Below are 19,147 nucleotides of genomic sequence, written 5' to 3' on the forward strand. Positions count from 1 at the left end.
ATAGGGAGAAATAGCATCTTAAGGACATATGTGGTCTACCCACTTACATAATACTTCGATTCCAGCGGGAATAAAATTCTACTTTATTAAATAATCTTGACAGACTTTATTCTGCAAATTATCTCTTTTCATGAGAACCAGAAATATGTGTGAATTACCCTCAAATATACTGTGGCATTTCTTTTTTTGACTTGGACGGTTTGAAATTACCAATTTTCACTTATTAAAATATACTGTTTAAGTGTTCATCACTATTTCAACTACAGGAAGATCCACATTCAAAGAAATGTTTGCATTCCTCAGAGTTCACTGACATAGGCATGACAAAACATCTTTAGATTTTAGTGAATGGCTGTGACCTTATTAAATAGCCAACAAATTATAGGTACTTTTGCATTTTCTATGAGAGATACTTTCGTATTTTCTATTATATGCTGTATTTTTCCAAGTTGAATGTCTTTTCTTAATTTAAATGGATGTTTTTTTCATAGCAACCTCAAATGTTTCCATGTACAGTCTCTGTTCATCCATCGGATGGACATTGAGCTGCGGACCCCTTGGCACCTTTCATTAAGAGTAGGCTAATGCCGACGCCGGTTTTCTCCTCACCCTTCATCCTTTCCTCTCCATCCCTAATGGCACAAATGACCTTAGCTGTCGGTCACCTCCCCTCAAAACTACTACTGCTACTCCTATTACTGCCCCTTTCTCAGTTGCATAATGTTGTCCCCTCTAACACAGTCTTTAACATCCCACTGCCGATCAATATGCTCTTCATCCATATTTCCTGCCTCCTTTGGCTTTCTCCCAACAAATTCCTCCTACCCTTTCGTGCCTAGTACCTCTATTTTGGCTACATGAGAGGGCACTCTATAAGGATGTTAAATCTAGCAAGTCAATCTGTCATGAGATAAGCGAGTTTTTTTGCATTTATGCTTTGTTCTCACATTTTGTTTGTCTTTATTGCTTTATATGATCTCCCTATCAAATTTCTTTGGAACCATGTCAAATCTCAGTTGCTCGAGTTCTTTCTTGATAAAGAGAAGTAATAAAGCCTTGTGTATAACACCTAATATGAGCATTGTCCTTTCATGGGCCGCTTCAGTTTTGGGAGCAGGAAAACGTCACTGGGGGCCAGATCTGGGGACTACGGTGGCTGCGGTATCATTAGTTTGTTGTTTTTGGCCAAAAATTCACGCACAAGTAACAATGTGAGCAGGGGCGTTGTCATGGTGCAAAAGCCAATTTTTGTTCTTCCACAAATCCGGGTGTTTGTGGCGGATTGCTTCACGCAAATTGCGCATAACTTGCAGGAAATATTCCCTATTCACCGTTCTACCTTGTGGCAAAAACTCATGATGCCCCTGCAATCGAAGAAAACTGTAAGCAAAACTTTCACATTTGACCGAATTGGGCGTGCTTTTTTCGGTCTTGGCTTGTGTTGCAGCTTCCATTGGGAGTTTTCACATCATAACCATGAACCCATGATTCATCACCTGTTATGGCCCTTACTATTTTCTTGTCTTCATCAATGTTTCTGTTTGTTGTTGACGTGCTCGGGTGTCCGGCACACTCTTTGTCCTTCACATGTTCTCAGCCCTCTGAGAACATTTTGTACTACCGTTAAATGTTGCTTTGGTCCAAGGTAGCTTCTCCATATGCCACAGTCAACATTCGGAATGCGTCCGCGCACTTAATTTCGTTTTTCGCACAAAATTTGATACAGATTCTATGATCCATTTTTTGGAACAGGCAAAAATCGGTGACATGCCAAAACATGTCCAAGCAAAATAGCTGTCAACAATTAACTGAGCATTCAAAATGGCCGAACTTTTTGGCATAAGTGAGAGACATAAGTACCAACATAACGCCACAAACAAATCAAATATACCTAACCCGTGGTAATCCGAAATTCCTAATACTTTTTGAACAGACCTTGTAGATTCCAAGGGGGATAAGATTTTTTTGAATGAAGATGAAATGGAGAATTTAGTTAAAGATACAGATGGAGAAAGAGAAGTGAGCATTGGATGTGATAGTGCAAGTTCTAGTGAGGAAATTACATCGAGAGGCACTTTGTTGAAAAGATACGGCCAACCGGGAAGAGGGCTCAAAGAAGACGTCAGGTGTGCTCTGCACGAGGTAAAGGAGGGATACAGTGTACTGGTGCCCCAATTGCAATGCAGGCCTATATTTAGAGGATTATTTCAAATTAAATCACTGAACTTTTAGAATGGAGGTTCAACACTTAAAGGCAAATGAAGAAGTGAAAATATGAAATATTGCATAAGTAAAATTTTTACTAAATAGAATAAGCAATTTAACATAATCGTAATTTTTTTTACAATTTAGAATAAATATTTCAAAAGATTTAAATTAATTTCATCAATGCTCTGAAAGAGAGATTTGAAAAAAATTGAATACTGCGAGTAGGCCCCAAGAATTTAAATTCCTATACCGGCTTGAAGAGTTAATGCCTTTCCTATCTCATCGTTGAGTATGCCTGGACCTAAGATATCTTCATCTACTCGATATTCTCTTTCTATGTCTAACCTTGTTGGCCTTAGTTCTTTACTACACTGTTCTTCTATATATTTCTTCCACCTTTCTTGAATCTTCTCTTGTTCAACAATTATATTTTCTGGCTTATCATTGATAGTTATCGCAAATTTTCCCTTCTTACTTCTGGATATTGTTGAAACCATCCTGTATAGTGCATCTATTTCACCCTTCCTCTGCAAACTTACCATATCATTGCACTGTGTCTTCCATCGTGCTACTTTTGCTCTATTTGTTTTCGGTCTTCATGAATTATTAAACTCTTTGTACTTCCTACTGCCTAAGTCTGTGTTTATATCCTTTCATTTCATTCTTTCATCTATCTTTCTGATAATCTTGTCCGAAGTCCATAGTTTCCTTGTCCTTTTCGTATTTACTGTTCCAATAGTTTTGTTTATGGCTTTTAATATCCCTTTTTTGATATGTTTTCATATCCTCTCTGTAGTACCCAGCTCCCATTACTCATTCATGATTTTCTCTGAAGCCTGCTGAGACTCCTTTCTTGTTGTTCCTGTAAATGCTTCCAAGTACCATTTCCTAAACTGTATTCCCTGTTTTATCTTGTTTAATCTGGTGCTAGAGTTCATGAGTACAGAATTCTCATCTGAGTGCGCACCCACTCCCCGGAAACTGAGAATTGATCACTGTATCTAAATCTGTGCTTAATCACATTGTAGTCCAGTCGTTAGCGAACCATATTTCATGAGCCACATGTGGATCTTTGGCCCCTTGAATGTGACTCGCCCAATAAATACCACGTGCAGGCATAGTTGGTGTTTATGTGTTTCTCTAAGGGCGAGTGATCTGAAGTGACTTATTGAGAAAACATTTGCTTTGGCTCCCCACCAAGGATCCCCCGCCTGCAGCACCACTCCTACCTCCCCTCCACTCTCTTCCTGGTCTGCACATTCAGGGCCCACGGAGTTTCAATCAGCCTGTGGGTGCGGTGTACATGATTCATGCATGAGTCATCAAGAAGTGCTTTGTGCGTAGACATTTTCGGAAGAAATTTTCAAAGTTATGGAATCGGTAATTAATGTTGGCGACTTGTTAAAGCTAAAACTCATAATCATTGGATTGTGTTCATTGTGGAGGAGCTGGATTCGTAAAACGCTGCAATGATTAACTGAGTACTGTACCAATATTATTAGAGGAGCTGGATTGGGAATCACTCTCGTGGTGAAGGTTAAATTATGGATTAAATCTCTAGCATAAATTCGAAGGAGGTCTTTTTAGCTGTGATGTTTAAAATGTATTATTTTACCCCCATCATACTATGGTAGGAGAGATCATGCCAATAAAATTAGAGAGATTAAGTGTAGTAAAGATAGATTTAAGATATCATTTTTTTCACGAACGGTAAGGGATCATAATAATATTGTCCAACTGCGGATTTTTTTGGATTGGAAATGGATTTTTTTTCTAATCACTGAAAGGACTATCTTCCCATTTCAATATGTTTGAACTCAGGAGAGGAAAGGGAAAGGGGTGTGGGTTGGTATTAGCCACGAGGAAGGTTACAAATGAAGCTGAAAACAAGTTCTAAAGTGTGGCTGTGGATGTAGGAGAAGGGGCAGAATAGTGTCAGTGAATGACACAAATGACAGTGAATTGAAACAATCATGCTGTTCTTCTTCCAATGGTCAAATATTGCTTTGATCTGCACCCCTTCAAGGCAGGAAAACCATCTATTGGATTCAGGAAGCAAGTCAATCGGAGGACCTTAATTAAAACTTGCAGGAGTGAAAGTTCACAATGAGAAAGTAGAACTTCGTAAAGCAGCCGAAGCATATTTGTGTCGGGTTCATAATTTGAATTTGTGTTTTTGGTAAATTCAACTTAACAGTTGGAGAGAGTTTGACAGTACCCAGAAGGGGTTATTTGACCCTCAACCTCTCTCTGCTAAATTAAAGGCTGTTTCATGTTTTGCCACGGAAGCTTTATAGGTATTTATGTTTAATCGTTTAAAAAGATTACATTTATAGCCTCTATAATCATGAAATCGTGTAAATGCAAGACAATTGCCTCACATTGCATAAAAACAATATAATGACTAGCCTTGTTTGGGTTGTGGGAATAATGGAAAGGAAATTATTTTAAACCTGTTTTATGCGTCTTAATTTTTCTGAGCACTGTCCATTAAATATTTATCCATTGAGATAGTGTATTTGGAGATTTTTTTGTCAATTAAGAGAAATTTGGCAACTCTTCCTCTTCTGTGCTTTTGGTGATCGTGAAATTGCATATTATGAAGTTTTTCTTGTTCAAATGGAACGTGACAAGGAGGGTTGCATTGAAAATGAGATTCTTACCACTTCTCCGAATAACTGTTGGTCGATTGTTTTGAGTGGATGATGACATCTGAATGGCAATGCTTTCCATTTGCTCTCAGGCCAGCAACGAATGTGGATGTGTGTGGTATGAATGGCTTGTGGCCTCTGTAAGTGTCTGCGTAGCTCCTTCCAGTGCAGTGCAGTGCTCGTTGCATGGCTCGTGAGAGCATCAGGGTGTGGGGATTAGGGGTATGGGACTCATAACTCGTTTTACAGTGAAAGTGTTTTTCATCACATTTATTTTTGTTATTGTATTTATTTAATAATTTTATCATGAAATGAGTACCATAGATCGATCCCATAAAGTTATGCCTTTTCAAACACTTAATGCTCATTTGCTATGCAAATTGCTCACTGCTCTCCCTCTATAAAATTGTTCCAATACCATTTTCCCAAATGGAATGAACCATTTCGTTATAGTGCTTCATTACCTCCAGGCAGTTTATTTCTGCCAAGGCGCCCCCGCAAATAGTTGAGGAAATATTTTCTGACTTATGCAGAATTTCAATTATTTTTCAGGAAATGCAAAAATGAAATCCCAATCGGTTGTACTCACAATTTCACTATGGTTTCATCTTATATCTGGCTAGAGCTGGCTAGTAACATTAATGAAGCAATACTTGTCAAACTTCCACACTAATTCCCCCTACCAGGGTCACCATACCAAAACCCAGTCAAACCTGCATGTAAAATACAATCGACCCAAGGCTGCAAGCCTAGGACCAAAGTCAATGGGACTAAACATATGTTATAAATTACCGCAGAAATACAAAGACATAATGGATACAACTCCTTGTGAAAGCCAAAAACATTCTTGAGAATCCAAGAGAAATCATTAGTGTGTCTGAATTCATGAATGATATGATAAAATATGACATTTGTAAGTAAGATATGTCCTACGTGTATGAAAGTATGATGAAAATGAGTGTTATTCTCTGTATATGTATGCATGTCTCTATTCCTGCATTGATATTTCCATGTGATTTGTCCCAAGTTGCTGTTGTACACCAATCCTTGGACAAATAAAAATTGTTATTTTTACTATTATGAATTGCTAAATTGTGCAATGCCCTGACTCTGAATAGTATGCATGCATGCCACTGATCATAGTCGGAAAATAGCCGTTTAATTACCAATAGGATCTTGTCTCTCTTTATGAATTTACTTCAGGTACATGGCGATGCTGTCCCTTGGTGCTTGGTACCAGCGCAAGTATGAGTTTGCCATCTTCACCACTGCGCTGTCCACCTTTCTAAGCTGGCCATTTGCTGGTCTCTTAGGGTAAAACTTCATTCTCCCTTCAAAGTAAAATTTAACAATGAATAACGTCAAATAACATGCAGCATCATCTGGCGTGATGATTCTACACCACGGTGAAACCTAGGATGCATTAACATTTATTTTCTGTGTAGAATCACTAAGTTTTATTTTGATATCATTCATCATGGAATGCATCATAGTTTCATTATTGATGATTGGGGTGTCAGGCGGAAGACGTGACTATCTAGTCTCAATCTCACCCCAATGGAAATGTTTCATTGAAATCATCATGGAGAAATTTCAACAAGTTATGCCTGAAATGATAAGTTATAAAATTTAACGATTAAGGTGTTCATAGACTCTTAATGTTAGCCAATGACTTGGATATACCTAGATTGATGATTGAATATCCCTGTGGATTGTTTGACCTTAACTAATCCCTCCCTCTTTTACCCAGTCGCAATCAAGATTCAAATTTATTTAAGAGACTTCTGCTGATAATTTATCATGTATGAGGATATTAAATTCTCCAATGAGATGTAATTTAAATATTATTCAATGTCTCCAAAATTGCACCTATAGTATTTGCAATGGTTTGTGAGTATTCAAAAGTTGATGTTGTTGACATCTAGTAAATTATAAAAAATAGAAATTGTTCACTCCACAAGTATTGATACAGATGTCAAAGTGCTCTTGCACGGAGAACTCATTGTTCAGGTGATCTCTTTAGATTTGCTAATGTTGTCTGAAGTTTGCTTTTCACATGTTCTCATGAAACTATTTCATTTGGTTCATTCTTTTTTGGCTGATTCTCTTTTCAGCTTCATCACTTTCTTCGGGCATTTGTTAACTTGGCAGTTTTATTAATTGGGGATGTGCAAATTAGGGTTCATCACAGCAAATAAAATGAACCTAGTTTTTCATTATGCATCTTCGTATTTAGTTAATAATTGAACATGTGTGGTAACATGAGGTTCATATAAGAGTAGCTATTCATGGAGCTGAAATTGTAAAATGGCACAATACTACATATCACACTTTTAATTACAAAAACAAAATTATATATTAATTAAAAATACAGTCATTTTATATGTGATGAATATCAAACAATCATTTAACTTAGATGTTCAATTGGAAGATTGGCATCATTTGCCAAAAGTTTTGTCTATATGTTTTCATATTTCATATATTGTTTATATTGTCATATATATTGTTTATTCACTTCTGGTTCTAAAAAGTTGATGGTTTCTTCTGTAATCAAACTACTCTAGCTGATTTGATAATAATGAATCGTCACACACTCTAATTATTCATCAAAGTCAAGGTAGGTTTTTGATGCACACAGTGATTAACTGCAGCTACACTCGTAAGACCCACTCAACGCAGCATGAAACACTGCAACACTGTGCACTATGATCATACATATTTCAACTCCGGAGTATACTTGCTGTTTCCCTTTGTTCCGTGAAACGTACTCATAATCCTTTCCCTCATCTGCCTCCCTCGCCAATGCATTCTTCCCTCAACCGAAGCGTGCCTCTCAATGTGTCCTGCATTTAATTAATCGTTTTAGAAAACCCGAGGGGAAGGCTATTTCAATTTTCCACTCAATAAATTAAGTGGAAAATCATAGTAGTCTTCACCTCTGTTATCATGGAACAGTTTGACCACAACACACCTTAATATTTAATTTATATTAATCATTTTAGGGGTAACTTTGTGTAATTGTTCCATAATAAATAATATCAAAATAAAAACTCAAGTAAATCCTCATGAAAAATAAACTTTGATGCGACCCAGGTTTCACTGCGATGCGACATCATCAGGTAAAGAAGTTACATCCAAACAGATGTAAATATACATATGTATATTGGCTGAGGGGGGGTGGGTTATGAATTGGGAGAGGGATGGGTTGGGTGCACAGGGAGGGTAATTTAGGACAAGTGGGAGAAAGTTAAAAGAAAGGATCCAGGAACATAATTACTGCTTCTAAAGGAATGATTGATCTTCTCTGTTTGCATCCACCAGAAAACCAACACACGAGTGATTTCATCCCTCTGAGTCTACACTTTGAAAGCAAAGGGGCCAGGCTGGACATTCTTGAAGGGTGGGAGGGTCTTGAAAACTGTAGAGGGAAACAACTCATTAGTGAATGATGCTGTGTTTTCCTCTCACTCCCCTCTCCTCGGGGTGGCATGGGTCTCAGTTCAGGGGAGCCCACCCCCCGCAATTTGCCTTCCTACGACACTCCCTGCCCTTACACATCGACATGAATACCCCACGATTCACCCAAAATGGGTGTGGCAGGGGGTGCAAGCACTACTTGGGAAGGGTTTGTGATAAGGGAGGATGTGGGAGAGGAAGGGGAAAATATTTAGTAAAAATCTATGAAACAGCATGCAGACTTCTATGCATGCTGGAGGAAGGCTTAATTCAAAACAAGGGTTAATCCATCCAAAAAATTAAACATTTGTTGTATGAAAAAAGGGAATAAAAATGAACCACAACCATTTGAATGACAGGCCTCCACCCTAGCAAGAGAGGTCATGCAGAACTGAAAAGTAAGTGGGGAAATTGTACTGTCACATTGGAGATAAGGGTTGGAAGAAGAAGCTTGAAAGCAGCAAAGGAAGGCAGGCAATACTGTAACAAGCACTGCAGTCATTAAGTGGCAGGCCCATGTGGTCATACAGGAAAGGGGTTTGACAACAAAATACATGAAATTAGTGAAATGGCATGCATTTGAGTGAGACCAATTATTCCATAGGTGGTAAGTGGGATTTTTGCTATCTCCAACCGTACAGTTGCTATCCCCTATCATCCGTGGGAAGGATGAGTCCTTGTGTCTGCTAGTTCTGGCATCTATTTCCCAAATTTTATATGCATGATCCAAGCGTAAAATGTATGTTGGAGTGTTGAGTCCCTAACTACCCAATCAGCAGTCAAGGATGTTGTTCTCCCTTTACACCCAAACCATCACTCTCCCAATTACTAACCCACCCCCCACAGCCAATGTGTACATTTACATCTCTTTGGATGAAACTTCTTTAGCCGATGATGCCGCACCGCAGTGAAACCTGGGTAGCATCAAAGTTTATTTTTCATGTGGATTTACTTGAGTTTCATTTGGACGTTGTTCATCATGTCCTGCATTCACTTTTCTTGTCTTTTATCAATGAACATTTAAATTTTTGGAATCGCAATTGTTTTTAAAACACTCTCGAAGAAGGCCGTGGGAAACCACCTAAATTATTCCTCTCAAGCATTTATGATGGATGCAAAGTCCCCATGGTTCCAAAAAAAATTGTCACATACCGTCTCCGTCTAAACCTGCCTCATGAAAGTAAGTGCATTCATCATAGCAGTCATGATTCATGTTCTTCGCCCAAGTTATGCATCAGACATAACTTCTTTTCTTCTCTGCTGCCTTGCAGGGCTCCAATAGCTGTGGACATGCTGTTTCGGAAGCGAGAGTTTGTTAAATTCTTCGAGTGGTGCGTCGTGTCTGTTGTAGCAATATTAGTAAGTGGTATGAGTGGAAGCATTTCCACTGGATGAAGAGTATCAAAAATGAAAAACTATTTTTTGAAATATATTAGTTGACTAATATGAAAAATAGCATGTATGACCAAATGAATGACAGAATGAAAATATCTTCCAAAGACAACCAGGGCTCTTTGCATATGAATAGGTCTGCCATGACAATATTTCATTTGTTTGCCGTTATTAAAATATCACCTTTTCCCCGTCATTACGGTATCATATTCTTTTGGATGGCGATAGCCAATTTCTTTCAGCAGTTGTTGAAAACTGTACTATGTAGTTCATTCAAAGTTAATTTAGTTTAACTCAAATAATTAGATGAAAAATGCTGAATTTAATTGCTAGGATGTCAACTCGACAAAATATAGTTTTTGGGATTGAATATTTAGAAGTATGTAAAATAATGCTGATTGATCATTTAGCCAACATTTTGTGGAATGGATCTTGTTGAGACTAGTGCAAAATTATGAGGAAAACAAAATTTTTAAATTTTTCCACTGAGTTATTTATAACATACAACACGTTTCAGTGCATCGAACTATCTTCAGGTACAAGACAAGATTCAACTTGTGATACATCATATTTGTAACTGTTTGAGGAAGGGTGGGGGGAAGGGAAGAGTGAGGAGTAAGGAAGGTGGGCACCAACCAAGAGGGGAAATATGGAAAACCTAAAGAAACAGAGAAACTAGAATGGAGAGGTAAAACTAAGGGTGTGGGGAGGATAAGCCCTTGTGGTCATTATACTTCGAGAGGACAGTGGCAGGTAGGAAGGAGGGCAGAATAAGGAAGGGTTAGGCTGGACGGGGACCTGGAAGGGGCGGTCGAGGGATGAGGCATAAGTGATTCTAACAAGGATATTATCCGGGAAGGGTTGTTCGACACATACTGAGAGTGGAGGGTAGGGGGTGGGTGGATGGGAAATACCAGAAGGGTGGAGTCAGTTGCAGAGAGAGGGAGTTTCACTGTTTGCTGTGGAAACAAAATTCTGAGGAGAGCAGAGTGATTTATAAAAATATTGTCATTTACAAGAACAATTATGGGCCGTCTGCAGGGAGTATTAACTGGGGATGATGAAACACCTTAGAGAAAGAATCAATCAGGCAAAAGCGGCCTGGATGTTGGAGAAGTGGTGAGTAGTTTTTTCACCATGACACAACGCTGGCTCATCTGTAACTCAGAGATCATGAGTTTTGAGCCAAAAACAAGACCGCTCTGCTTCCGTGCCCACCTTGCTCACCAGAGCTGGTCCCAGGTGGCCCTTTCCCTCTTCCCCAAACTTAAAACCCAGCTCAAAGGAAAATGATTTTCCATCATTCCAAAAGTAGGAAAAAATTCAATGGAGGAGCTCATGAGCATTCCAGAAGAATATTTCGAGGATTGTTAAGTGCAAACATTGGGGCGGAGGCGACTTTGAAGGGACCCTGACCAATAATTTTTTGGTGAAGTATTCTTCTGGTAATAACAAAGTTCTGGGACTTTTTGGACAGACCTTGTAGGAATGTTTTTTTTTCCTAACACTAGGTGCCTGCTACTATTCTGTTTTGTTACCAAGTAAGTAGAGTATATTTCTTGATAAATTTGAAGCAATTGAAGCTCATGTATTATTCTGTTTTTTACCAGTTAACCCTCTGGAAATATCAATTCCTCCTGGTTATGGCAGACTCCCAAATCAAAGCACTTATAAACTGGCATCTGTAATTGTTAACACGTTGGTATTTATTGAATTCTAGCTATAAAAGATGCAAAAAGTTGTCAAACAACTGTAAACATGCATTTGAATGCTTAAAAGTTTTTTAAACTCCAATGTGGCCGAGTAAAGTAATAAATGGAATTGATTCATAGGGTCCATTAATGGGATTTTAATTTTTGTGAGCCATCAAATTTTTAAAACTAGTTTTATTAATTCATTATCTACCAACAAATGCCAGTATTCTGAAGGAGAGAAAGCCAAAACATTTGCATATTTTAATGTAGCAGTGTCTGTTAGATTACATCAGTGGTACAAAGTACGAGGGTCATCCGGAAAGTAGTACCCGTTCGTGAAATAAAGACACAAAAGTAAATATTAACAAACATAAAAAATTTTATTTGAAAGAGGATACTTTAAACTACTTCTCAACATAATCTCCAAGCAAATTAAGGCATTTGTCATAACGTGTGACAAGTTTCTGTATTCCTGCTGCATAGTCCTTCGCCGCCAGCTCATTGAGATACGCGAGGGACCCATCTTGCACAAATTTTTGCATAATGCAGATGGTGTTTAACAATTTCATGAACAATTGTTCGAGAAACATTGGGAAAATGCTCACAGATGTCATCAATTGTGACGCGCCGATCGTTCCTCACGAATTCGTCAACTGAGCTCACCAGTTGGTCTGTAATGACAGACGGTCTCTCCGAACGCTCATCGTCGTGTGTGTTCCCCCTCCCCATGTTGAAGTTGCGACACCACCGCCGAACAGACGACTCGTCCATTACATTGTCTCCATACACCTCCTTTAATTGGCGATGAATATCACATGGGCGAACGTTTCTTGCATTGAGGAATTTAATCACTGCCCTCACTTCACAACTGGCGGCGTTCTCAATTTTTTTAAACATTGTAAACAATCACAGAAACAACACAGGCAATGCTAGCGTCACGCAACTTGGCTCAGAGAAGGCAGACAAGCCACTGAAGCTATCTGACCTCGTCCAGCGGCTACTCGCGTCGTCAGCACTTCATGCGGCACGAACGGGTACTACTTTCCGGATGACCCTCGTAGTAAATAAGGTGGAAAAAAACCTTGAAAAATGAGTTTTAATTCTCTTGGGGCCCGTAATCAGAAACCTGATTACAAGACCTGATCAGAAATCTGATTGCTGGCCCGTGTAAAAAAATGAATATGATCCAATGATTGTTTCTGTTATAGAATTCCAATCAGTTTGAAATAGCAGGTGTTCCTGCACTTGCCGCATGAAGTGCCCGACCCATCCAGCACGAGTGACAGACAACCTTCTTCCCCCTTCCACAGCTGCCCATGGTGAAGATAGACTCGCAATACTTCGGACGCCTGGTGGTCGCACCCTATAACCTGGTGGTCTACAATGTCTTTGGGGGTGGCAGAGGCCCTGACCTCTATGGCACTGAGCCATGGCACTTCTACTTTGTGAACGGCATGCTCAACTTTAACTTTGTGTTTGTGGCGGCACTGATTGTTGGTCCGGCCCTGCTTTTGGCACACTACGTTCTGCCGTGCCGCCCTCGCCATGCTCACTGCCTGCCGTATGCCCTCTCCCTCGCCCCCCTCCACCTCTGGATCCTCGTCTTCTTCTTCCAGCCGCACAAGGTAAGCGCATGCCTGACGCACCATCCCCACCACTAAGCGCATGTCTTTTGCTTGGTGAAAGGTGCTCACCATTCTTACGTTTGTGCTCATTGTCTGATTTTGTGTTCAAAGCGATGGTCTGGGGAATTCAGAATAAGTGAGGATATTTTCGATATCTGTGAAAAGTTAAGCAAGAAGGTGTGAAGTTTGGAAGAGTGAATGGAGGAAGTCCTAGGGAGAGGGATGCTCTTTTGAGAGGGTCCTCTTTAGGGTGCTGCGGCAGGCCCTGGGCTATAGGGGCAGGGAGGGGAGGGGGGGAGGAGACAATCATCTCTCATCCATTCAGGGAGAGTGTGTTTGTGATGTGTGACGCATTGCGAGTCGCAGTCTCAAACACACACACGCACAAACTTGCGCTTTCGGGGTTTGTGTGTGGGACCTCCTGCATCAGTCACCCGTTAATTGTTCTTGAGTGAATAAAATGTCAGCATATTGGACTGCCAATTTTGTTGACGTTCATCACAAATCATACCAGTGGATTGGATCCATAGTGATACAGGTAAGAAACTAACTTACTTAATTTTTTAACTATAAGTTCTTTTGTTATCCATGAGAATGCACACTTCCAGTGAAGAAAGCGAATGAAATATGAAATATCTTCAACAGATTCCGGTGAGAGGTAGTAGAAGTCGTCATTATGGGAAACACGAAAAACTAATTTGCAAGCAGACCACCTCCGGAGAGAAAAGGAACAAATGAAGCCACACAAAAAAAAACAATATTTATGAACTAGTGACAAACTTCTTAAATCTCTGCTTATTATTATGCATAAATAATAATCTTCCAATTGCCGCAGACAAAAAATGTATATCAACCAAAAATTACACTCGTTACAGTTCATTTATTTCTAAAATATATTTATTTTTGCCCACGCATATACATTTTCAAGGCCATCGGTTATGAAAATACCTGTCTTCGGTTCAGGGAAAGTCATTTTTGGCAGGTCAGCAATGTTTTTCTGCAGAAAGCACAAATTACTAATCAACCTCACCAGCTTCCATTTACACCTAAAGGTTATGAAAATTAAAATTCATGTGCATATGCCCTTCAGATGCTGCACCAATTGATACAAAACACATAGCACCTCTTTTGTTTGCATTTATGACGCAATCTTAGGAGCATATTGAAATGAAATGAAATAATTGACTTTGTAATTCCACACACTTTATTTTAAAAAACACGACCCAGGTTTCGACGTTGAACGTCATCATCCGGTGGTCCTCATAGAAGCACGCTGGCTGTATATACCCTCTGATCGAATGAGGGGGGTTGGTCAAAGAGGGAGGTTGGAGGAGTAAAAAGGTTACAATGTAGCTGGGAAGAATAGAGAATTACATCTTTGACTTAGAAGAGTGGTAGGTCTAGGAGTGGGGAGTGGGAGGGATACAAAATTTCGGCCAACATGGAACCCCTGACCCGGTGGAAGACCTGAGAAAACTTCATCAAGTCAGATTTAACATATTTGTCATTCATATTTTTCCATCATGTTTAGATTTTAAATATCGAGAGGCATTTGCATGAGGCCAGTACGCCTCAATGCCTCTGTGTTCCTCTCCCTGACAACCTTCCCTTTGGAGGTCACTCACATGAATCCTCTGCCTTGCTCCATTTAAAATTAATCCATGTCCACATTTAAGAGTTACTGAACTTAACGGAATACAAGGTCTGTCCCTAAAGTAGTAGGACTGAGTCAACTAAAAAAAATATTTTGTCAGAATTTACACGTTCATTCTAAAGTCGTCAAAGCACGGACGCTTAAGTGCATCCTTAATTGTCCACATATTGCTGCCAGCAGGTTTTCCACGCTTGAAGGCGTACGCCCAGAATTCTGCAAGTCTCCTTCTTCTTGGTTTGTTGAAATGCTTCCACCAAGCCATGGTGATGTCCTTTCAGCGCGGATTTGAAGTGGGGGAAGAGAAAGAAGTTTGGTGGGGCAACATGAGGGCTCTAGGGTGGCTGAGGCACTGTCAGAAAGATCTTGGTAGATCCACGTGCCAGTTTCCTTTTGTTTGTCCAAAAGGACTCGCTGCACCAACTTTGCACACACCTTTCTCATGCCCATATTTTTGGTCGCAAGTCGATGCACATCACTTTTAGGGATGCCAAGTTCATCAGAAACCATGCGAACACTCAATCTGCCATCCCTGTCCAACAAAGCCGTCACTCTTGCAGGATTTTATTAATTTTTTGAGGTCAAAGGGCGTCCTGAACGTGCAGCATCTTGAGTATCTTCTCCGCCCTCCCGAAACAACTTGTGCCACGCAAAAACACCCGGTATACCCATGGCGTTATCATATCTTGAGAATGTCACAAGTCTCATTCCCCATTTTGCAAAATTTTCATGCAAAATTTGCATGCGTTTCATGCAAAATTCGATGGCGAAGCACTGTTCCAATAATGAGAGCTTAACGGAGCGTAACAAGGTTACATGATAGAGGTTTCACAAATGAACGATCTGCACTCCAAAGAGGCTGGATGACAACTAACTGCCTCCAGCCTTTCCTGAGACTCCCCTCCCTCGAACCTAGCCAGAGAAATCACTGGCCATCCATCCGTCTATCCAGGGAAAAAATAAGTCACTACTTTTGGGACAGACTGGTTCTAAAATACTCTCTCACTCACCTGAACTATATTTACTACAACTATTCCTTTTTCTCTCATAGTGCATCCATCCCTCATTTTCTGTCCTCCAATCTGCTGTGTATCACTCACTAACTAGTGCCCCCCCACTTCTTCCTTCTCAACACGCACAGCCATACAACTTCCATATTTCCTCTCTTCATCTCCTGCTGAATGATTTTCATCAATGATCCATGCTTGCGCATAGTGTCAGTTTTTGTGATTTTGGTTTGTTTATGGTCATATTTTGGCCTCAGGCAAGTTTTTGAGCCAATATATTTGTGAATCACTGGAGTGAAGAGCACACATCACTTTAATTTTATCTGCAGTAGTTGCTGGATACTAATTAAGTAGTGGAATAATTGCTTTAACTAATGCAGAAATAGCTATTTCAATTTAATATGCTCTTATCCACAGAAGCCTGAAGTTTGGCATTTTACCTAAAGGAGAATTCTCTAAAAAAATCTCTTTAAGCTGAAAAAGTAGGTAATCAGATTCATGCACAATAGTGTGTTTTTCTTAGTGTTCTAGATGTTTAGTGTATTATATGTTATTTCTACTTCAAATAAGTCAAACCATTTTGATGTTTGCTGAGTAAACCATTAAAATAGGAGTTCATAGACTAGAACAGGTGGGATAGTTTATCTATCTAGGAAGTGCTTTAGACCAAAGAGATGGGGGCAGGAGGAGAAGAATTGAACTTTCAAAAGGAGGAAGGGGGGCAGTTGCCTAATATTTTATTTTTTCTTGCTTTCTCCATTTGATTTGTGAGAAATCTTAGTTTTACTTTTTACAGCACCTGATGATGCCTTAATACAGGGTTCGTCCGGAAAATAAGTGTACTGAGCTCAGGAAAAAAAATTTATTACTCTTTCACATATCTTAAGCTAATATTCCTCAAAATAGGACCCTTGTGAGTCGATACACTTGTTCCAGTGGCGTTCCCATTCCTGGAACGCTCCCGCGAAGGCATCATCGGGAACCTCTCGAAGACTCGTCGTCGACCTCTTCTCTGCCCTCCACGAACATCTTGTGCCACCGAAAGATCATGTTTCTGGACATGGCTGACTCCCCGTAAGCCTGGTTAATCATACCGACAGTTTCGGTAGACGATTTCCCAAGCTTTACCGCAAATTTGATGGAATAACGCTGCTTCGGCATCGCGTTCCGTGACGTGGGTCGAGCGTGGAGGTTCGCGTTAACAGAGCTCCTCACTACACCACAGCTCAAAGCCGACTGCCTTTTTCAGCGTCGCTTGCCAACATACCCCCCTCCAATCGCAGCCCGTCAGAGCGGTGCTGGGCGCGCCTGGAGCGGCGCGCCCAGCCCAGGAGTCAGTACACTTATTTTCCGGACGAACCCTGTAATTGAAACCTAAATCGTAATATTAAATGTTTAATTTGTGAAATTTCCCATTTTAATTTGATCGCTTAGTGATTTTTCACAAAAGTTCATTGACTGCCCAAGCGGGCAAGTATAAACCGTCCCGGTGAGTGAAGTCCCACCTTTAGCGGCCATTGTACATACTATAAGAAACGCATGGCATTGAAGAAAGAAACATGGCTGAGGTGGAAGTGCGGTTTTTGAGAAAGTGAAACTTAAAAATAAAATATGAATTCTTAATCTAACAAGAAAGGAAAGCCGACAGGGAACGGCTTTTTACAAAAAATAAAAAAAGTACGTCGCTAACAGCACTAACTGCCCACCGGCACACACTGAGCATAGAGCGGTACAAAAAGAAAACGGAGGCGAGGGTCGCCCGTTTCCCACAGCGGGAAATTACACTTGGGCAAGAGGAAGCGGGTGACAGCAAGACCGTGAAGCGGATAAAATGATACTAAAATAAGTGTGCGTTTTCGTCTGCGGGAAAAGTGAATATGTGTGCTTTTGTCAGGATTGATTCGTATTTTCCAAGTCCGTGTCCATCGGTGCAGTTTGTCAAGGTGTGCTGTAAGTCGTCTGATGTTCGCTGAGCGTGTTCGAGATGTGGCGGCGATGGCAGTGTCATCGGCATACATGTAAAGGGAAGTGTGAGGTGTAGAAGGCAGATCGTTGACGTACAAGTTGAATAACAGAGGACTGATAAGAGAGCCCTGCGGCCCGCCCGCCTCGGCTCTCTTTACAGAAGAGAGGGAATCACCCAACGACACGCGGAACGTACGATCGGAGAGGTAATTTCGGACGAGGAGGAGAAGGGGAGGGGGAAAGTCGAGGATATACTAGCTCCCGGCGACTTTTGGGGATGTTCTCAAAATTGAAAATGGCGCTCAAAGGAAAGCGGTTCGACAACATCTAGACTATTCAGAGTAATGTGACGCGCGAGCTGAAGGCCATTCCAAAATCTATGTTCAAGGACTGCTTTAAGATATTGAAGCACTGCTGGGAGCATGTGGTTCAATCAAATGGGGGCTACTTCGAAGGATGCCACGGCCTAGATGACGAAGAATAGCACCAATGGGGAGATATGAACGCAGGTCTGATAGCTTTCGAACGCACTTCGTATAATTTTTAATGGAGATAGAAAATTTGCGTAGTGTACCTGCAAAGAATAGAATCCTTTGAAAAATGGTGTTGAATGGAATGCTGAATGTCAAGTGGGCAGGCCGACAAAAGAGGGGTGGAGGAATGAGGAAGTGCGGGAAGGAGCAGGTAGGGAGGATTTCATTCAGCAAAGAGCCAGATGGATTGGATGCACCTTGATGGGTTATTAAGGAAAATAACGAAAGGTAAGATTTCACGAGGAAGACTAAGAAACAAACGCATTGGGCAAATCAAGAAGGACGAAAAGCAGAAGAACTCAGTGCAGTGGGTGAGGGGGAATCAACTTGAGATGGAGACGAATGGAGGGCCGCAGCGAACAGATTGGAGGGTTAAAGTACTGATGATATGTTTAATGGTTCCTATGTGTGTGTTTGTGTACCTCCAGTGACCAATAATAGCTATGATTATTAATATTGATTTCTCCTCTCCAGGAGGAGCGCTTCCTCTTCCCTATCTACCCACTCATATGCCTCTGCGGTGCTCTGACAGTGGACGTTTGCCAGAAGCTTTGGTTCCGCTATGCGGTTAGTGGGAGCACCCAGGCACCGGCCACCAGGGACACCAAGGAGGCCCAGCAGGGAGATAAGCTCACCCCTGGCCTTGCCCCCTCACCCCACTACCTACGGGACACCATCTGGATTGCACTGCCGACCATCGCCATCTGCTCCCTCCTGGGGGCATCCCGGATACTCGCGTTGTACAAGGGTAATTGGAGCTTTCTCCTCCCGCATTGTCCCTCCATCCTGTTCATTCCTGCGTTATCTTATGCTTCTCCTTCACATCGATAACTTCAAAATGCAGAGGGACACTCAGGGGTTTCTCATTCTGTTCTCTCTTATGACTTACCTTCCCAAATGTCACACTTTGTGAAAAATATTACATCTTTTCTTCTTGAAGAAGGGTTTCATTGGCAAGAAGATGG

At 40.7% G+C, this 19,147-nt stretch overlaps 1 protein-coding gene across 3 annotated transcripts in view; it reads left to right on the top strand.

Moving 5' to 3' along the window:
• Alg9 (alpha-1,2-mannosyltransferase Alg9) overlaps window positions 1-19,147 on the top strand; it is a 60,625-nt gene that overhangs the window by 961 nt on the left and 40,517 nt on the right. For all 3 annotated transcript variants that reach the window (XM_071586926.1, XM_071586927.1, XM_071586928.1), the window contains exons 5-8: window positions 6,063-6,173; window positions 9,587-9,674; window positions 12,712-13,026; window positions 18,657-18,930. In XM_071586926.1, the coding sequence (XP_071443027.1) occupies window positions 6,063-6,173; window positions 9,587-9,674; window positions 12,712-13,026; window positions 18,657-18,930 (788 nt within the window). The remainder of the gene's footprint in view (window positions 1-6,062; window positions 6,174-9,586; window positions 9,675-12,711; window positions 13,027-18,656; window positions 18,931-19,147) is intronic.

The sequence above is a fragment of the Hetaerina americana genome, unplaced genomic scaffold (assembly GCF_022747635.1).
Source record: "Hetaerina americana unplaced genomic scaffold, ioHetAmer1.1.p SCAF_28, whole genome shotgun sequence".
Classification (NCBI taxonomy): domain Eukaryota; kingdom Metazoa; phylum Arthropoda; class Insecta; order Odonata; family Calopterygidae; genus Hetaerina; species Hetaerina americana.